Genomic DNA, 21,921 nt, shown 5'->3' on the forward strand with positions numbered 1-21,921 from the left:
TAATCGACGTCGTAGCAATGTCTGGTGCCTGCTGGGTAATGGCTGATCTAGCAAGACCAGACACATGACCATGTAAAGCCTCGTAAAAAAAAAATAAGGAAATGTCAGCGGTTTACTGCAAACTCCAGTTAAAGGATAAGAGTTGAGCTGGGTCACGACCCAGAGAGTCAGCAGAATGAAGCAGCAAGAAGGAGAAGGGATTGTTTGAGGGGAGGGGGGGGCCCAAATGTCACAATCCTGGGGCCGTCAGGAAATGTAAAGCGTCGCACATCTGGAGGAAATCAGGCGGTGAGTCAGTCAAGGAGCTGTGGCGTAACTGCACCCGAGCAATGCAAAGAAACAAGAAACTACTGAGTTCTAGACTGAGACCCAGCCAAGTGACACATGGCAGGCAATGTGGCAAACAGGAGGAAGGAGCCATTAAAAACCTTGCCCCCAAAAAAAGTTGGTCAACACCGCTGCTGCTCACTGCTCCCCTCATTAACTTAACTCAATACCTACATAGGTGGAAAGTGCACGCACACATGCTTGTATTACTTTTCAAAAGTGCCACACAAAGAGTACTAACCGTGTTTGCGGGGGCTCCGGTGTCACGCACAATAAGACAGCGGGAATGAAGCGAGCATCGAGCGGGCCAGTCAGATGTTTTCCGCTGAAGTGGAGCTCAGGGAGGCTCCGAGTGCCGCAAACTCGCAGTTTAACTCTTCCGCCGCCTGCCTGGGCACCGCGGCTGGAGGAAGTGGGCGGTCTCACGCGTGGAGGGTCGTCACTCGGTGCGTGGATAGGACGTGTGCGTGGGTCACCTCCGCTTTTATTGCTTCGCGTCTGATTTTTTTTTTTTAATGAAGATTATTCACGTTGGCTGCAGCGCCCTCCGGCGCCACGAGTGGTACCTACAGGTGCACGGTACTCTTTTTTTTTTTTTTTCCCCAACGTAATTATGTTTATAAAAATATTTATTGTATTGTAACTAAATAATTTTTAAAAATTATTGAGGTTAAATCCATGTCTTTTTACGAAAGCTTTTTTTTTTTTTTTTGACACTTCATTTATTGTATGCGTTTGAATATGGTGAACTATATTATGCTGACAATTTCATTGAATAAATATGTGAGAGCAAAATTTGTGTTTTTAAAATTCAGTGTGTGGAAATTCACGTTAAAAAAATATAAAATAATATTCGTTGCTTCAAAACTTAAAGACTCATTTCCGGTAAGCATTCGAGTCAGTCTCAGAAGCAGCCAATGAGGTGGCAAGTGTGTAGTCACGTGACCCCAGTACTTGCAAAATGACTTTTAAATATTCTCTGTTGGATTAATAAAGTTATTTGTTGTTGGTTGATACATAATTATTTGTTTGTTCCTACATTTAAAAGACTTACAGGTGCACAGTATTTTTCCAGCCTCAAATATAAAGATAGTATGTTTATAAAAATGTTTTTCTTGTATAAATAAACATTGATTGATTGATTGATAGTGTGCATTGTATTTTTTTTTAAACATATCTGAAATAAACCATTTAAAAATATATTGAGGTCAACCCATGCCTTTTATGAAAGTTTTTTTTTTTTTTTTGGACACTTTAAATTTATGTAACCAAATTTTATGCGTTTAAATATTGTGAACTAAAATGATGCTGACAATTTCATTAAATAAAAATGTGTGAGCAAAATTTTACTCAGTTTGTCAAAATACAGTGTTTTAAAATTTAGTGTGGAGAAATCCAGCGTAAAAAAAATATATATATATATATATATATATATATATATATATATATATATATATATATATATATATATATATATATATATATATATATATATATATATATATATATATATATATATATATATATATATATATATATGTTAATCCATGTCTTTTTACAAAAGTTTTTTTTTTTTGGACACTTTTAATTTATGTAACCGAATTTTTAAATATTGTGAACTAAAATGATGCTGACAATTTCATTGAATAAAAATGTGTGAGCAAGATTTGACTCAATTTGTCAAAATACAGTGTTTTAGAATTTAGTGTGTAGAAATCCAGCGTAAAAAAAAATATATATATATATATATATATATATATATATATATATATATATATATATATATATATATATATATATATATATATATATATATATATATATATATATATATATATATATATATATATATATATATATATTTGTTGCTTCAAAATTTTAAGACTCACTTCCGGTAAGCACTCGATTTTATTTTTTTTTGGACACTTAATTTATTGTATGCGTTTGAATATGGTGAACTATATTATGCTGACAATTTCATTGAATAAATATGTGAGAGCAAAATTTGTGTTTTTAAAATTCAGTGTGTGGAAATTCACGTTAAAAAAATATAAAATAATATTCGTAGCTTCAAAACTTAAAGACTCATTTCCGGTAAGCATTCGAGTCAGTCTCAGAAGCAGCCAATGAGGTGGCAAGTGTGTAGTCACGTGACCCCAGTACTTGCAAAATGACTTTTAAATCTTCTCTGTTAGATTAATAAAGTTATTTGTTGTTGGTTGATACATAATTATTTGTTTTTTCCTACATTCAAAAGACTTACAGGTGCACAGTATTTTTCCAGCCTCAAATATAAAGATAGTATGTTTATAAAAATGTTTTTCTTGTATAAATAAACATTGATTGATTGATTCATTGATAGTGTGCATTGTATTTTTTTTTAAACATATCTGAAATAAACCATTTTAAAAAAATATTGAGGTTAACCCATGCCTTTTATGAAAGTTTTTTGTTTTTTTTGGACACTTTAAATTTATGTAACCAAATTTTATGCGTTTAAATATTGTGAACTAAAATGATGCTGACAATTTCATTAAATAAAAATGTGTGAGCAAAATTTTACTCAGTTTGTCAAAATACAGTGTTTTAAAATTTAGTGTGGAGAAATCCAGCGTAAAAAAAAAAAAAAAAAAAGTATATATATATATATATATATATATATATATATATATATATATATATATATATATATATATATATATTTTTTTTTTTTTTTTTTTTTTGTTGCTTCAAAATTTTAAGACTCACTTCCGGTAAGCACTCGATTTTTTTTTTTTTTTTTTGGACACTTCATTTATTGTATGCGTTTGAATATGGTGAACTATATTATGCTGACAATTTCATTGAATAAATATGTGAGAGCAAAATTTGTGTTTTTAAAATTCAGTGTGTGGAAATTCACGTTAAAAAAATATAAAATAATATTCGTTGCTTCAAAACTTAAAGACTCATTTCCGGTAAGCATTCGAGCCAGTCTCAGAAGCAGCCAATGAGGTGGCAAGTGTGTAGTCACGTGGCCCCAGTACTTGCAAAATGACTTTTAAATCTTCTCTGTTAGATTAATAAAGTTATTTGTTGTTGGTTGATGCATAATTATTTATTTGTTCCTACATTTAAAAGACTTACAGGTGCACAGTATTTTTCCAGCCTCAAATATAAAGATAGTATGTTTATAAAAATGTTTTTCTTGTATAAATAAACATTGATTGATTGATTGATTGATAGTGTGCATTGTATTTTTTTTTAAACATATCTGAAACAAACCATTTAAAAAATATATTGAGGTTAACCCATGCCTTTTATGAAAGTTTTTTTTTTTTTTTTGGACACTTTAAATTTATGTAACCAAATTTTATGCGTTTAAATATTGTGAACTAAAATGATGCTGACAATTTCATTAAATAAAAATGCGTGAGCAAAATTTTACTCAATTTGTCAAAATACAGTGTTTTAAAATTTAGTGTGGAGAAATCCAGCGTAAAAAAATATATATATATATATATATATATATATATATATATATATATATATATATATATATATATATATATATATATATATATATATATATATATATATATATATATATATATATATATGTATATATATATATATATATATATATATATATATATATATATATATATATATATATATATATATATATATATATATATATATATATATATATATATATATATGTATATACATATGTTAATCCATGTCTTTTTACAAAAGTTTTTTTTTTTTTGGACACTTTTAATTTATGTAACCGAATTTTTAAATATTGTGAACTAAAATGATGCTGACAATTTCATTAAATAAAAATGTGTGAGCAAAATTTTACTCAGTTTGTCAAAATACAGTGTTTTAAAATTTAGTGTGGAGAAATCCAGCGTAAAAAAAAAAAAAAAAAAGTATATATATATATATATATATATATATATATATATATATATATATATATATATATATATATATATATATATATATATATATATATATATATATATATATTTTTTTTTTTTTTTTTTTTTTTTTTGTTGCTTCAAAATTTTAAGACTCACTTCCGGTAAGCACTCGATTTTTTTTTTTTTTTTTGGACACTTCATTTATTGTATGCGTTTGAATATGGTGAACTATATTATGCTGACAATTTCATTGAATAAATATGTGAGAGCAAAATTTGTGTTTTTAAAATTCAGTGTGTGGAAATTCACGTTAAAAAAATATAAAATAATATTCGTTGCTTCAAAACTTAAAGACTCATTTCCGGTAAGCATTCGAGCCAGTCTCAGAAGCAGCCAATGAGGTGGCAAGTGTGTAGTCACGTGGCCCCAGTACTTGCAAAATGACTTTTAAATCTTCTCTGTTAGATTAATAAAGTTATTTGTTGTTGGTTGATGCATAATTATTTATTTGTTCCTACATTTAAAAGACTTACAGGTGCACAGTATTTTTCCAGCCTCAAATATAAAGATAGTATGTTTATAAAAATGTTTTTCTTGTATAAATAAACATTGATTGATTGATTGATTGATAGTGTGCATTGTATTTTTTTTTAAACATATCTGAAACAAACCATTTAAAAAATATATTGAGGTTAACCCATGCCTTTTATGAAAGTTTTTTTTTTTTTTTGGACACTTTAAATTTATGTAACCAAATTTTATGCGTTTAAATATTGTGAACTAAAATGATGCTGACAATTTCATTAAATAAAAATGCGTGAGCAAAATTTTACTCAATTTGTCAAAATACAGTGTTTTAAAATTTAGTGTGGAGAAATCCAGCGTAAAAAAAAAATATATATATATATATATATATATATATATATATATATATATATATATATATATATATATATATATATATATATATATATATATATATATGTATATATGTATATATATATATATATATATATATATATATATATATATATATATATATATATATATATATATATATATATATATATATATATATATATATATATATGTATATACATATGTTAATCCATGTCTTTTTACAAAAGTTTTTTTTTTTTTGGACACTTTTAATTTATGTAACCGAATTTTTAAATATTGTGAACTAAAATGATGCTGACAATTTCATTAAATAAAAATGCGTGAGCAAAATTTTACTCAATTTGTCAAAATACAGTGTTTTAAAATTTAGTGTGGAGAAATCCAGCGTAAAAATATATATATATATATATATATATATATATATATATATATATATATATATATATATATATATATATATATATATATATATATATATATATATATATATGTATATATATATATATATATATATATATATATATATATATATATATATATATATATATATATATATATATATATGTATATACATATGTTAATCCATGTCTTTTTACAAAAGTTTTTTTTTTTTTGGACACTTTTAATTTATGTAACCGAATTTTTAAATATTGTGAACTAAAATGATGCTGACAATTTCATTGAATAAAAATGTGTGAGCAAAATTTGACTCAATTTGTCAAAATACAGTGTTTTAGAATTTAGTGTGTAGAAATCCAGCGTAAAAATATATATATATATATATATATATATATATATATATATATATATATATATATATATATATATATATATATATATATATTTGTTGCTTCAAAATTTTAAGACTCACTTCCGGTAAGCACTCGATTTTTTTTTTTTTTGGACACTTAATTTATTGTATGCGTTTGAATATGGTGAACTATATTATGCTGACAATTTCAGTGAATAAATATGGGAGAGCAAAATTTGTGTTTTTAAAACTCAGTGTGTAGAAATTCAGCGTTAAAAAAATATAAAATAATATTTGTTGCTTCAAAACTTAAAGACTCATTTCCGGTAAGCGTTCGAGCCAGTCTCAGAAGCAGCCAATGAGGTGTCAAGTGTGAAGTCACGTGACCCCGGTACTTGCAAAATAAACATTTCTGAGACCTTTAAATCTTCCCTGTTAGATTAATAAAGTTATTTGTTGTTGGTTGATACATAATAATGTATTTTCTACTACATTTAAAACACTTACAGGTGCACAGTATTCTTTCCAGCATTAAATGTTTAGATATTATGTTTATAAAAATGTTTTTCTTGTAGTGTGTATTGTATTTTTATTTTTTTTACATATCTGAAACAAACCATTTAAAAAATATATTGAGGTTGAATCCATGTCTTTTTACGAAAGCTTTTTTTTGTTGTTGGACACTTCATTTATGTAACCGAATTGTATGCATTTGAATATTGTGAACTAAATTTATGCTGACAATTTCATTGAATAAAAATGTGTGAGCAAAATTTGTGTTGTAAATATCAGTGTGTTGAAATTCAGCTTAAAAAAAATAAAAAATAAAAAATCAGTGCAGAAATATTCAAAAGTTAAGACTCACTTCCGCGGGCCAGTCTCAGAAGCAGCCAATGAGGGGGCAAGTGTGAAGTCACGTGACCTGGTACTTGCAAAGCAGCAACAAGCACGACACGCTGCCACAGACCAACATATTAAACATTATGGCCACTAATACACCCCCATACAATCACACAACAATCCGGATGGTTCTTTTCCTCTTTGGTCCGGACGACACGACGTCCACAGTTTCCAAAAGCAATTTGAAATGTGGACTCGTCACACCACGGAACACTTTTCTACTTCGTACCAGTCCATCTTAGATGAGCTCGGGCCCAGCCAAGCCGACAGCGTTTCTGGGTGTTGTTGATAAATGGCTGTGGCTTTGCATAGTAGAGTTTTAACTTGCACTTACAGATGTAGGGCTCAACTGTAGTTACTGACAGTGGGTTTCTGAAGTGTTCCTGAGCCCATGTGGTGATATCCTTTACACACCGATGTGGCTTTTTGATGCAGTACCGCCTGAGGGATCCAAGGTGCGTAATATCATGGCTTACCTGCAGTGATTTCTCCAGATCCTCTCAACCTTTTGATGATATTACGGAGCGTAGATGGTGAAATCCCTAAATTCCTTGTTGAGAAATGTTGTTGTTAAACAATTTGCTCAGGCATTTGTTGACAAAGTGGTGACCCTCGCCCCGTCCTTGTTTGTGAACGACTGAGCATTTCATGGACGCTGCTTCTATACCCAATCATGGCACCCACCTGTTCCCAATTAGCCTGTTCACCTGTGGGATGTTCCAAATAAGTCTTTGACGAGCATTCCTCAACTTTCTCAGTCTTTTTTGCCACTTGTGCCAGCTTTTTTGAAACATGTTGCAGGCATCAAATTCCAAATGAGCTAATATTTGCAAAAAATAACAACGTTTACCAGTTTGAACGTTAAATATCTTATCTTTGCAGTCTATTCAATTGAATAGAAGTTGAAAAGGATTTTTTTATTTACCAATTTTAGGGTTAGGGTTAGGGTTAGGGTTAGTGTTAGGTCAATCTGTACAGCCGATACGGGCATCTACCATCTACATCAAAAAATATGATTTGCCTGACTAGCTGGACAGGACAAAATAAGATAAAAAAATAAATTGGCTCACGTTGGCGTTTTACGGCTCTAAAAAGGGGCAAAAAAAAAGCCCCAATCCAATTCCGGTTAAATATAGAAAGTGTCAAGTAAAATTAGGGCAAACGGAACTCTGAGTTATTACTCTGGATAAGTTCTTAATGCGTGTTGAGGTGCTGGCGTTCGTCTGGTGAAGCGATTTCGCAGCCTGGCCTCGCCGCTTTGACTTCCTCCCGCAAATGGAGAGAAACGGCCGGAGCAGGAAGGGGCTGGGCTGGTGCCAACAACACACATGACTAGATTGCTCAGTTCCAGCAGACTTCAACTGCAGGTGACCATTATGTCCAAGTCTCCTTCTGGTTGACGTCAATGACGTAGTGACACACTTTGAAGGGGGAAACAAAGCTAGCTCTTGCCGGCGTCATCGTGACCACTTTGTCCCAGCCCCACGGGACTTTCACTTCTGCTAAAGAGCGAGGTTACATAGCAACGTCTCGCTTGTCGGATAGCCGAGCCAAATAGGAACATTTGCTGTTGCTGTAAGTTCAAGTAGCAATGATAGTCACACACACACACACACACACACACACACATTAGGTGTGGTGAAATGTGTCCTCTGCATTTGACCCCTCCCCTTGTTCACCCTCTGGAAGGTGAGGGGAGCAGTGAGCAGCAGCGGTGAATCATTTTTGGTGATTCAACCCCCAATTCCAAGCCTTGATGCTGAGTGCCAAGCAGGGAGGTAATGGCTCCCATTTTTATAGTCTCGGCCGGGGTTTGAACTCACAACCTACCCATCTCAGGGCGGACACTCTAACCACTAGGCCACTGAGTAGGTGTTGGCAGCAGTTTTGCATCCTTTTAGAAGCCTTTGAGCAGCATTTTAGCAACCTTTTGGTAGCCTTTAAGTAGCCTTTTAGCAACCTTTTGGCAGACTTTATTTTAACATTTATGCATCCTTTTAGCAACCTTCTGGAGCCTTTAGGCAGCCTTTTAGCAGCATTTTAACAACCCTTTTGCAGCCTTTAAGCAGCCTTTTAACAACAACCTTTTTACATCCTTCTAGCAGCCTTTTTGCATCCTTTTAGCAGCATTTTAACAACAACCTTTTTACATCCTTTTAGCAGCCTTTTTGCATCCTTTTAGCAGCATTTTAACAACCTTTTTGCAGCCTTTAAGCAGCCTTTTAACAACAACCTTTTTACATCCTTTTAGCAGCCTTTTTGCATCCTTTTAGCCGCATTTTAACAACCTTTTTGCAGCCTTTAAGCAGCCTTAGTGCATCATTTTTGCATCCTTTTAACAACCTTTTTACATCCTTTTAGCAGCATTTTGGCATCCTTTTAACAGTCTTTTTGCATCCTTTTAACAACCTTTTTACATCCTTTTAGCAGCCTTTTTGCATCCTTTTAGCAGCATTTTAACAACCTTTTTGCAGCCTTTAAGCAGCCTTAGTGCATCATTTTTGCATCCTTTTAACAACCTTTTTACATCCTTTTAGCAGCATTTTGGCATCCTTTTAGCAGCATTTTTGCATCCTTTTAGCAGCCTTTTTGCATCCTTTTAACAACATTTTTACATCCTTTTGCAGTATTATGGCATCCTTTTAACAGCATTTTTGCATCCTTTTAACAATCTTTATATATCCTTTTAGCAGGATTTTGGCATCCTTTTATCAGCCTTTCAGCAGCATTTTTGCAGCTTTTTAGCAGCCTTTTTGTATCCTTTTAGCAGCATTTTAACAACGTTTTTGCAGCATTTTTGCATCCTTTTAACAACCTTTTTGCATCCTTTAAGCAGCATTTTTGCATCCTTTTACCAACGTTTTTGCATCCTTTTAGCAGCATTTTTGCATCCTTTTAACAACATTTTTGCATCCTTTCAGAAGCCTTTAAGCAGCATTTTTGCATCCTTTTAACAATGTTTTTGCATCCTTTTAACAACGTTTTTGCATCCTTTTAGCAGCATTTTTGCATCCTTTGAACAACCTTTATATATCCTTTTAGCAGGATTTTGGCATCCTTTTAGCAGCCTTTCAGCCGCATTTTTGCAGCCTTTTAGCAGCCTTTTTGCATCCTTTTAGCAGCCTTTTTGCATCCTTTTAGCAGCATTTTAACAACCTTTTTGCAGCCTTTAAGCAGCCTTAGTGCAGCATTTTTGCATCCTTTTAACAACGTTTTTGCATCCTTTTAGCAGCATTTTTGCATCCTTTTAACAACATTTTTGCATCCTTTCAGAAGCCTTTAAGCAGCATTTTTGCATCCTTTTAACAACGTTTTTGCATCCTTTTAGCAGCATTTTTGCAGCCTTTGAACAACCTTTATATATCCTTTTAGCAGGATTTTGGCATCCTTTTAGCAGCCTTTCAGCCGCATTTTTGCAGCCTTTTAGCAGCCTTTTTGCATCCTTTTAGCAGCCTTTTTGCATCCTTTTAGCAGCATTTTAACAACCTTTTTGCAGCCTTTAAGCAGCCTTAGTGCAGCATTTTTGCATCCTTTTAACAACGTTTTTGCATCCTTTCAGCAGCATTTTTGCAGCCTTTTAGCAGCCTTTTTGCATCCTTTTAGCAGCCCTTTTGCATCCTTTTAGCAGCATTTTAACAACCTTTTTGCAGCCTTTAAGCAGCCTTAGTGCAGCATTTTTGCATCCTTTTAACAACGTTTTTGCATCCTTTTAGCAGCATTTTTGCATCCTTTTAACAACATGTTTGCATCCTTTCAGAAGCCTTTAAGCAGCATTTTTGCATCCTTTTAACAACGTTTTTGCATCCTTTTAGCAGCATTTTTGCAGCCTTTGAACAACCTTTATATATCCTTTTAGCAGGATTTTGGCATCTTTTTAGCAGCCTTTCAGCAGCATTTTTGCAGCCTTTTAGCAGCCTTTTTGCATCCTTTTAGCAGCCTTTTCGCATCCTTTTAGCAGCATTTTAACAACCTTTTTGCATCCTTTAAGCAGCCTTAGTGCAGCATTTTTGCATCCTTTTAACAACGTTTTTGCATCCTTTCAGCAGCATTTTTGCAGCCTTTTAGCAGCCTTTTTGCATCCTTTTAGCAGCCCTTTTGCATCCTTTTAGCAGCATTTTAACAACCTTTTTGCAGCCTTTAAGCAGCCTTAGTGCAGCATTTTTGCATCCTTTTAGCAGCATTTTTGCATCCTTTTAACAACATTTTTGCATCCTTTCAGAAGCCTTTAAGCAGCATTTTTGCATCCTTTTAACAATGTTTTTGCATCCTTTTAACAACGTTTTTGCATCCTTTTAGCAGCATTTTTGCATCCTTTGAACAACCTTTATATATCCTTTTAGCAGGATTTTGGCATCCTTTTAGCAGCCTTTCAGCAGCATTTTTGCAGCCTTTGAACAACCTTTATATATCCTTTTAGCAGGATTTTGGCATCCTTTTAGCAGCCTTTTAACAGCATTTTTGCAGCCTTTGAACAACCTTTATATATCCTTTTAGCAGGATTTTGGCATCTTTTTAGCAGCCTTTCAGCAGCATTTTTGCAGCCTTTTAGCAGCCTTTTTACATCCTTTTAGCAGCCTTTTTGCATCCTTTTAGCAGCATTTTAACAACCTTTTTGCAGCCTTTAAGCAGCCTTAGTGCAGCATTTTTGCATCCTTTTAACAACGTTTTTGCATCCTTTTAGCAGCATTTTTGCATCCTTTGAACAACCTTTATATATCCTTTTAGCAGGATTTTGGCATCCTTTTAGCAGCCTTTTAACAGCATTTTTGCAGCCTTTGAACAACCTTTATATATCCTTTTAGCAGGATTTTGGCATCCTTTTAGCAGCCTTTCAGCCGCATTTTTGCAGCCTTTTAGCAGCCTTTTTGCATCCTTTTAGCAGCCTTTTTGCATCCTTTTAGCAGCATTTTAACAACCTTTTTGCAGCCTTTAAGCAGCCTTAGTGCAGCATTTTTTCATCCTTTTAACAACGTTTTTGCATCCTTTCAGCAGCATTTTTGCAGCCTTTTAGCAGCCTTTTTGCATCCTTTTAGCACCTTTTTGCATCCTTTTAGCAGCATTTTAACAACCTTTTTGCAGCCTTTAAGCAGCCTTAGTGCAGCATTTTTGCATCCTTTTAACAACGTTTTTGCATCCTTTTAGCAGCATTTTTGCATCCTTTTAACAACATTTTTGCATCCTTTCAGAAGCCTTTAAGCAGCATTTTTGCAATCTTTTGCAGCCTTTTAGTTAAAAAGTAAAAGTTCAAGTAGCAATGATAGTCACACACACACTAGGTGTGGTGAAAATTGTCCTCTGCATTTGACCCATCCCCTTGTTCACCCCCTGGGAGGAGAGGGGAGCAGTGAGCAGCAGCGGTGGCCGCGCCCGGGAACCATTTTTGGTGATTTAACCCCCAATTCCAAGCCTTGATGCTGAGTGCCAAGCAGGGAGGTAATGGCTCCCATTTTTATAGTCTTTGGTATGACTTGGCCGGGGTTTGAACTCACAACCTACCCATCTCAGGGCGGACACTCTAACCGTGTACTGCACACTCCACACCGACTGGGGGCGACGTGTTCCCGTATCGACACCCCGCGTGGGTAAAGTTGAGCACTTTTGCTGCCGTGGTAACGTGTTTGGCGAGGGAGGAGCTGGCGGCTGGTGTTGTTCTTTAAGAAAAACTGCAGTGATTTGATGTTTCCGATGGTTTTGATGAGACGTAGAAAAGGAGAGAGGAAGGACGTCCTTCCTGGCCTGGCATCCTGCCTTCTGCTGACAGCAGCTGCTTTTGTTTTGTTTTTTTGTTCTTTTTAAACCTGTTGCCCTTTCCAAAAGCATTAGAAGGACTAAACCACGCCAGAGTTTGCCGATAGCATCTAGTTAGCTCCGCAGAAAGGTTCGGATTATTTCTGTTTGCTGCTCGATCGGGTGTGGCAATGTTGCACCTGCACCTGATCAGGGTTTTCTCTCGTTGGCGCCGTGCAACCTGCAACCCTCAAGTTGCTGGCACGAGTACAAAACATACTCACTGTACAAAAGCCCCAAAAGCAGTGAAGTTGTCACGTTGTGTAAATGGTAAATAAAAAGAGAATACAACAAATCCTTTTCAACTTATATATTTTCAATGTCTGGACTACAGGCAGGCCAGTCTAGTACCTGCACTCTTTTACTATGAAGCCACGCTGTTGTAACACCTGGCTTGGCATCGTCTTGCTGAAATAAGCAGGGGCGTCCATGATAACAACAAATGTTGCTCCAAAAGCTGTATGTACCTTTCAGCATTAATGGTGCCTTCACAGATGTGTAAGTTACCCATGTCTTGGCCACTAATACACCCCCATACCATCACACATGCTGCCTTTTACACTTTCACCCTAGAACAATCCGGATGGTTCTTTTCCTCTTTGGTCCGGAGGACACGACGTCCACAGTTTCTAAAAACAATTTGAAATGTGGACTCGTCAGACCACAGAACACTTTTCCACTTTGCGTCAGTCCATCTTAGATTAGCTCGGGCGGCGTTTCTGGGTGTTGTTGATAAATGGCTTTGGCTTTGCATGGTAGAGTTTTAACTTGCTCTTACAGATGTAGCGACCAACTGTAGTTACTGACAGTGGGTTTCTGAAGTGGTCCTGAGCCCATGTGGTGATATCCTTTACACACTGATGTCGCTTATTGATGCAGTAGCGCCTGAAGGATCGATTTTTCTAGATTCTCTGAACCTTTTGATGATATTACGGAGCGTAGATGGTGAAATCCCTAAATTCCTTGCAACAGCTGGTTGAGAAATGTTGTTGTTAAACAATTTGCTCAGGCATTTGTTGACAAAGTGGTGACCCTCGACCCCGTCCTTGTTTGTGAATGACTGAGCATTTCATGGAAGCTGCTTTTATACCCAATCATGGCACCCACCTGTTCCCAATGAGCCTGTTCACCTGTGGGATGTTCCAAATAATAATAATGGCCATTTTTATACAAAACCCAAAACCAGTCCAAAAACAATTTGAAATGTGGACTCGTCAGACCACAGAACACTCCGCGAAGCCGGCGGCGTTTCTGGGTGTTGTTGATAAATGGCGTTGGCTTTGCGTGATAAAGTTTTAACTTGCACTTACAGATGTAGCGACCAACTGTAGTTACTGACAGTGGTTTTCTGAAGTGTTCCTGAGCCCATGTGGTGATATCCTTTACACACTGATGTGGCTTTTTGATGCCGTACCGCCTGAGGGGTCCAAGGTGCGTAATATCATCGCTTAGGTGCAGTGATTTCTCCAGATTCTCTGAACCTTTTGATGATATTACGGAGCGTAGATGGTGAAATCCCTAAATTCCTTGTTGAGAAATGTTGTTCTTGAACAATTTGCTCAGGCATTTGTTGACAAAGTGGTGACCCTCGACCCCGTCCTTGTTTGTGAACGACTGAGCATTTCACGGAAGCTGCTTTTATACCCAATCATGGCACCCACCTGTTCCCAATGAGCCTGTTCCCCTGTGGGATGTTCCAAATAAGTCTTTGACGAGCATTCCTCATACTTTCTCACTCTTTTTTGCCACTTGTGCCAGCTTTTTTCAAACATGTGGCAGGCATCACATTCCAAATGAGCTAATATTTGCAAAAAATAACAACGTTTACCAGTTCTAACGTTAAATATCTGGGGCCGTACTTATCAAGCTTCTTAGAGTGCCATTTTACACTTAAGTCCTGAGAATTTGCGAAATGTAGTCCTACTCTCAAACTTAAGAATAAAAGCTTTTTATCAACGTTCTTAAGTCTAAGAATCACTCCTACTCTCCACGATATTTAAGAGACCTTCAGAGGTGTCTTAAGTGGTTAGGAGTTGCCAGCAGGGGATGGCACTGAGGCGAGAGAGACGTGCGCGAACGTTCAGGGAACGGAACAATGTTGGGTTTTTTTTATGACGAGCAGCTGATCAAACGGTATCGTTTAGACAGAGCGGATATTATTTTTGTCACAGATTTAATACTTTTCGATTCCTTGTTGATTTCTGCATGTGTCTGCAGTGGGCTAGTATATATAGAGCCACCCACACCAGTTTCAAATTAGTTGCCTAATTAATGAATTGGAAAGAAAATGTTATGACAGTAGCGTATGTGTGTGGCCGTGAGGTGAGTGACGTCAGTGAGTGTGTGGGCGAGAGAAGAGAGGGAGCGGTAGCGTGAGTGCCGGCGGGGACTAGTTTGTTTTGTATTATTTTGTAGTTTATTGTCAAAATATACACTCCCATTGTCCACTTAAATATTTCCAAGATATTTCTTTATTCTTAGACAACGGATTCCCTTCCGTGATTGGTCATTTCTATGGACACAGAAATGACGTCACCTAAAATTGCGTTTACGGCACATAGTAATGTCGTAATTCAGCTCTGAGTGTGACACTTAAGATTCAGTCCTACACTTCGCTGAAAGTGTGAGTAAGACGCTTGATAACTAACTTTTAAGTGCAGCTTTCAGCGAAGAATTTATTTACTCTTAAGTCAACTCTTAGCAGACTTCTTAGGAGTAATTCTAAGAAGCTTGATAAGTACGGCCCCTGGTTCTTTGCAGTCTATTCAATTGAATATAAGTTGAAAAGGATTTGTTGTATTCTCTTTTTATTTACCTTTTACACAACGTGACTACGTGGGTTTTGTACTTGGCCAATAAAGCTGATTGTGATGTTGATAAGGATACAATGTTATGCAGAGGTGTACTTATAAACATGTTTTAGACCAGGGGTCACCAACCTTTTTGAATCCAAGAGCTACTTCTTGGGTACTGATTAATGCGAAGGGCTACCAGTTTGATACACACTTAAATAAATTGCCAGAAATAGCCAATTTGCTCAATTTACCTTTAACTCTATGTTATTATTAATAATTAATGATATTTACACTTAATTGAACGGTTTAAAAGAGGAGAAAACACAAAAAAAATGACAATTAAATTTTGAAACATAGTTTATCTTCATTTTCTACTCTTTAAAATTCAAAATTCAACCGAAAAAAAGAAGAGAAAAACTAGCTAATTCGAATCTTTTTGAAAAAATTAAAAAAAAGAATTTATGGAATTTTTTTTAGTAATTTTTCCTGATTAAGATTAATTTTAGAATTTTGATGACATGTTTTAAATAGGTTAAAATCCAATCTACACTTTGTTAGAATATATAACAAATTGGACCAAGCTATATTTCTAACAAAGACAAATCATTATTTCTTCTAGATTTTCCAGAACAAAAATTTTAAAAGAAATTCAAAAGACTTTGAAATAAGATTTAAATTTGATTCTACAGATTTTCTAGATTTGCCAGAATATTTTTTTTTAATTTTAATCATAATAAGTTTGAAGAAATATTTCACAAATATTCTTCGTCGAAAAAACAGAAGCTAAAATGAAGAATTAAATTAAAATGTATTTAATATTCTTTACAATAAAAAATTTAAAAAAATACTTGAACATTGATTTAAATTGTCAGGAAAGAAGAGGAAGGAATTTAAAAGGTAAAAAGGTATATGTGTTTAAAAATCCTAAAATCATTTTTAAGGTTGTAGTTTTCCTCTAAAATTGTCTTTCTGAAAGTTATAAGAAGCAAAGTAAAACAATTTATGAATTTATTTAAACAAGTGAAGACCAAGTCTTTAAAATATTTTCTCGGATTTTCAAATTCTATTTGAGTTTTGTCTCTCTTAGAATTAAAAATGTCGGGCAAAGCGAGACCAGCTTGCTAGTAAATAAATACAATTTAAAAAATAGAGGCAGCTCACTGGTAAGTGCTGCTATTTGAGCTATTTTTAGAACAGGCCAGCGGGCTACTCATCTGGTCCTTACGGGCTACCTGGTGCCCGCGGGCACCGCGTTGGTGACCCCTGTTTTAGACTATGGTGGCAGCAGAGAGTGGGGGGGGGGGGGGGGGGGTGCAGATTTATTACAGAATGTTTTGTTTTCCTTCCTCAAAGGGCGGTACAGAACATCATTTTGAAGCACTTCCCGAATGCAAAATAGTCACAAACACATTGAAAGCAGTTCTCCAATGACGTGTAAATCTGGTAAATCACTTGATTGAAGTTGTGATTCATGGTTCCTCCTAAAGTGACGCCCTCGTTCACCTCCCTGGGACCGTGACACCAGTCAGCGTGACCCGTGACGGGAAGTGGCGCTTTCTCAATTTGTACGCCAAGAATGAAGACTTCTTGCACCGTTCGCCGTCGTCTTCTTTCGACGGCTTTCAAAGGCCAACCGAGGACTCCAGGTGGTTGTAATCCGTAGTGAAATGTCGTGAACGTAAAAATATGTCTTTCTAAAAATTATGATTTCCAACATTTTGGAGAAAATTCAACGTTTGAACCTCCGTTTCTCTAATTATACCTCCATTAATTGGAGCAAACCTTCCCCACCAAGTCCAAGTATGCACGGGCTATTGTGATATTTTTTATTAAAAAATAAATAAATGCTAAAACAAATGTTATGAATATTTAAAGACAAAACTTTGTGTCAGCTTTTCATTATAGGTGAATAATTACTAATTATTAGCTAGAACATTTCAGCTTTGTCTCATTACATTAAATGTTTTGTTGCTCCTTTTCTTACAATTTCCCCCCTGTAAAAATAGAAATATAAAAATAATAATAATAATAATAATATGATTGTGTAACTGCATAAGTTAGTGTGTCAAAAATGATGCCTGTATGAAAATATTAATGTTCAGTTACACATTTAACAATGTTTATTATTGTTGTTGGATTTTTTTTTTTACATTATTAATTCATGAATTAGTATTATTTTTATTTTTTGAATAACTAACTTAACTTTTTCAATATTTTAATTTTATTTAATTTTATTTGTACTCTGTCCAAACTTATTACACCAAGGTTGCATGCTGAAAAGTCAAGTATGCGGTGGCCAATTTTATATTTTTAATTTAAAAAAAAACCTTTTAAAACAGACATTATGTATATTTAAAGACACACTTTTATGTTATTGGTGATTAGGTAAAATAATATGAATTATTAGTTTGACATTTTCAGCATTTTCTCATTACATTCCCATTTTATGCTCTTTTTTATTAAATTGTTACTATTGTTTTCCCCCTGTAAAAGCAAAAATATAATAATAATAATAATATGATTGTGTAACTGCATAAGTTAGTGTGTCAAAAATGATGCCTGAATGAAAATATTAATGTTCAGTTACACATTTAACAATGTTAATTATTGTTGTTGGATTTGTTTTACATTATTAATTCATGAATTAGTATTATTTTTATTTTTTGATTAACTAACTTAACTTTGTCGATATTTTAATTGTATTTTATTTCTATTTTGACAGCTTCTATATATTAGATCAAGACATTCCCATTTTATGCTCTTTTTTTAAATTAAATTTTACTGTTGTTTTTCCCCTGTAAAAATAGAAATATAATAATAATAATAATAATAATAATATGATTGTGTAACTGCATAAGTTAGTGTGTCAAAAATTATTCCTGTATGAAAATATTAATGTTCAGTTACACATTTACAATATGTATTATTGTTGTTGGATTCTTTCACATTATTAATTCATGAATTAATATTATCTTTATTTTAGGCTATATTAGGCTAATATAACTAATATAGACACTTTCATCACGTGTTGTCTTCATTATAACACTTATATAAGACTTTTAGAGTCATTTTGATAGTAGGCTAATATAGCTAATATAGACACTTACATCATGCGTTGTTTTCATTATAACACTTATATAAGACTTTCAAAGTCATTTTGATAGTAGGCTAATATAGCTAATATAGACACTTACATCATGTGTTGTCTTCATTATAACACTTATATAAGACTTTTAAAGTCATTTTGATAGTAGGCTAATATAGCTAATATAGACACTTACATCATGTGTTGTCTTCATTATAACACTTATATAAGACTTTTAAAGTCATTTTGATAGTAGGCTAATATAGCTAATATAGACACTTACATCATGTGTTGTCTTCATTATAACACTTATATAAGACTTTTAAAGTCATTTTGATAGTAGGCTAATATAGCTAATATAGACACTTACATCATGTGTTGTCTTCATTATAACACTTATATAAGACTTTCAAAGTCATTTTGATAGTAGGCTAATATAGCTAATATAGACACTTACATCATGTGTTGTCTTCATTATAACACTTATATAAGACTTTCAAAGTCATTTTGATAGTAGGCTAATATAGCTAATATAGACACTTACATCATGTGTTGTCTTCATTATAACACTTATATAAGGCTTTTAAAGTCATTTTGATAGTAGGCTAATATAGCTAATATAGACACTTACATCATGTGTTGTCTTCATTATAACACTTATATAAGACTTTTAAAGTCATTTTGATAGTAGGCTAATATAGACACTTACATCATGTGTTGTCTTCATTATAACACTTATATAAGACTTTTAAAGTCATTTTGATAGTAGGCTAATATAGACACTTACATCATGTGTTGTCTTCATTATAACACTTATATAAGACTTTTAAAGTCATTTTGATAGTAGGCTAATATAGCTAATATAGACACTTACACCATGTGTTGTCTTCATTATAACACTTATATAAGACTTTTAAAGTCATTTTGATAGTAGGCTAATATAGCTAAAATAAACACTTACGTCATGTGTTGCCTTCATTAAAAGACTTATGTACGTTTGTTGGGTACCGGTACCAAAATATTGGTATTGGGACAACCCTATGCCATACCATACCAAATCACAAGTTGACTCAGGGTTATTGGGGGGAAAAAACTACCTCAAAACATTGCCATTTTTTCCGCAACTTTTTGGAAATTCAGGCATTCTTGGGTGCAACTATCACACACACACAAAAAAACATCAAAATCCCGGAGGGCCTGAACATGAACAGACTGTATTCGACCGCGGGGGCTTCACTCTGCCCCCACCCAGCCAGAAAAAAACAGGAAGTCTTTCTAGTCAGGAGAAACATTGGCCAAGCACCTTGCCAGCTTCCTGAGCTAGCTTGGAGGAAACTGCACAACCTCACAAAAGTTGTCGCATCAGCACATACTTGTGAAGCCACTGGAACCAGCTCAGATACTGGGTAAGACTAAGACCCCCCCGCTCAGATACTGGGTAAGACTAAGACCCCCCCGCTCAGATACTGGGTAAGACTAAGATTCCCCCACAATCCCCACCAATTCTTAGCCTGCATTTCTGGCAACAGACTAGACTTTTGCTCCTCCATTTGTGTGCACCGGAGTTTAAAACGTGATTGTCGTACATCTTCATGCACACAAAAGTGTCAAAGTCCCTCTGCCAGAAATGCTCCGTCAGCACAAAAGGTCACATGACACAGCAGTGGGAGTGTTGGGCAAGAGTCAGTGTGGGTGGGCCCTGGACGCATGGAGGATGTTACAGTGAGGTCTGTCGCCATCTGCTGGTCACATGTGGCATTGCAGCAGAAGAGTTATTATTGCCATTGGAGAGTTATTATTGCCATTGGAGAGTTATTATTGCCATTGGAGAGTTATTATTGCAATTGAAGAGTTATTATTGCCATTGGACAGTTATTATTGCCATTGGAGAGTTATTATTGCAATTGAAGAGTTATTATTGCAATTGAAGAGTTATTATTGCCATTGAAGAGTTATCATTGCAATTGAAGAGTTATTATTGCCATTGGAGAGTTATTATTGCCATTGAAGAGTTATTATTGCCATTGGAGAGTTATTATTGCCATTGGAGAGTTATTATTGCCATTGAAGAGTTATTATTGCCATTGAAGAGTTATCATTGCAATTGAAGAGTTATTATTGCCATTGGAGAGTTATTATTGCCATTGAAGAGTTATTATTGCCATTGGAGAGTTATTATTGCCATTGGAGAGTTATTATTGCCATTGAAGAGTTATTATTGCCATTGAAGAGTTATCATTGCAATTGAAGAGTTATTATTGCCATTGGAGAGTTATTATTGCCATTGGAGAGTTATTATTGCCATTGAAGAGTTATTATTGCCATTGGAGAGTTATTATTGCCATTGGAGAGTTATTATTGCCATTAAAGAGTTGTTATTATTGCCATTGGAGAGTTATTATTGCCATTGAAGAGTTATTATTGCCATTGAAGAGTTATTATTGCCATTGGAGAGTTATTATTGCCATTGGAGAGTTATTATTGCCATTGAAGAGTTGTTATTATTGCCATTGGAGAGTTATTATTGCCGTTGGAGAGTTATTATTGCCATTAAAGAGTTGTTATTATTGCCATTGGAGAGTTATTATTGCCATTGAAGAGTTATTATTGCCATTGAAGAGTTGTTATTATTGCCATTGGAGAGTTATTATTGCCATTGAAGAGTTATTATTGCCATTGAAGAGTTATTATTGCCATTGGAGAGTTGTTATTATTGCCATTGGAGAGTTATTATTGCCATTGAAGAGTTGTTATTATTGCCATTGGAGAGTTATTATTGCCATTGAAGAGTTATTATTGCCATTGAAGAGTTGTTATTATTGCTATTGAAGAGTTGTTATTATTGCTATTGAAGAGTTGTTATTATTGCTATTGAAGAGTTATTATTGCCATTGGAGAGTTATTATTGCCATTGAAGAGTTGTTATTATTGCCATTGGAGAGTTATTATTGCCATTGGAGAGTTATTATTGCCATTGAAGAGTTGTTATTATTGCCATTGGAGAGTTATTATTGCCATTGGAGAGTTATTATTGCCATTGAAGAGTTATTATTGCCATTGGAGAGTTATTATTGCCATTGAAGAGTTATTATTGCCATTGGAGAGTTATTGTTGCTATTGAAGAGTTATTATTGCCATTGAAGAGTTATTATTGCCATTGGAGAGTTATTATTGCCATTGAAGAGTTGTTATTATTGCCATTGGAGAGTTATTATTGCCATTGGAGAGTTATTATTGCCATTGGAGAGTTATTATTGCCATTGAAGAGTTGTTATTATTGCCATTGAAGAGTTATTATTGCCATTGAAGAGTTATTATTGCCTTTGGAGAATTATTATTGCCATTGAAGAGTTGTTATTATTGCCATTGGAGAGTTATTATTGCCATTGAAGAGTTATTATTGCCATTGGAGAGTTATTATTGCCATTGAAGAGTTGTTATTATTGCCATTGGAGAGTTATTATT

General features: G+C 34.0%; 1 protein-coding gene across 1 annotated transcript in view; it reads left to right on the top strand.

The window, feature by feature from the left end:
* LOC133656452 (RILP-like protein 1) overlaps positions 1-17,027 on the top strand; it is a 57,324-nt gene extending 40,297 nt beyond the window's left edge. The window contains exons 4-5 of the mRNA XM_062057532.1: positions 605-773; positions 16,859-17,027. Of these exons, the coding sequence (XP_061913516.1) occupies positions 605-773; positions 16,859-17,027 (338 nt within the window). The remainder of the gene's footprint in view (positions 1-604; positions 774-16,858) is intronic.
* Positions 17,028-21,921: the final 4,894 nt, after the last annotated feature.

This window comes from Entelurus aequoreus, linkage group LG08, assembly GCF_033978785.1.
Source record: "Entelurus aequoreus isolate RoL-2023_Sb linkage group LG08, RoL_Eaeq_v1.1, whole genome shotgun sequence".
Taxonomy (NCBI): Eukaryota; Metazoa; Chordata; class Actinopteri; order Syngnathiformes; family Syngnathidae; genus Entelurus; species Entelurus aequoreus.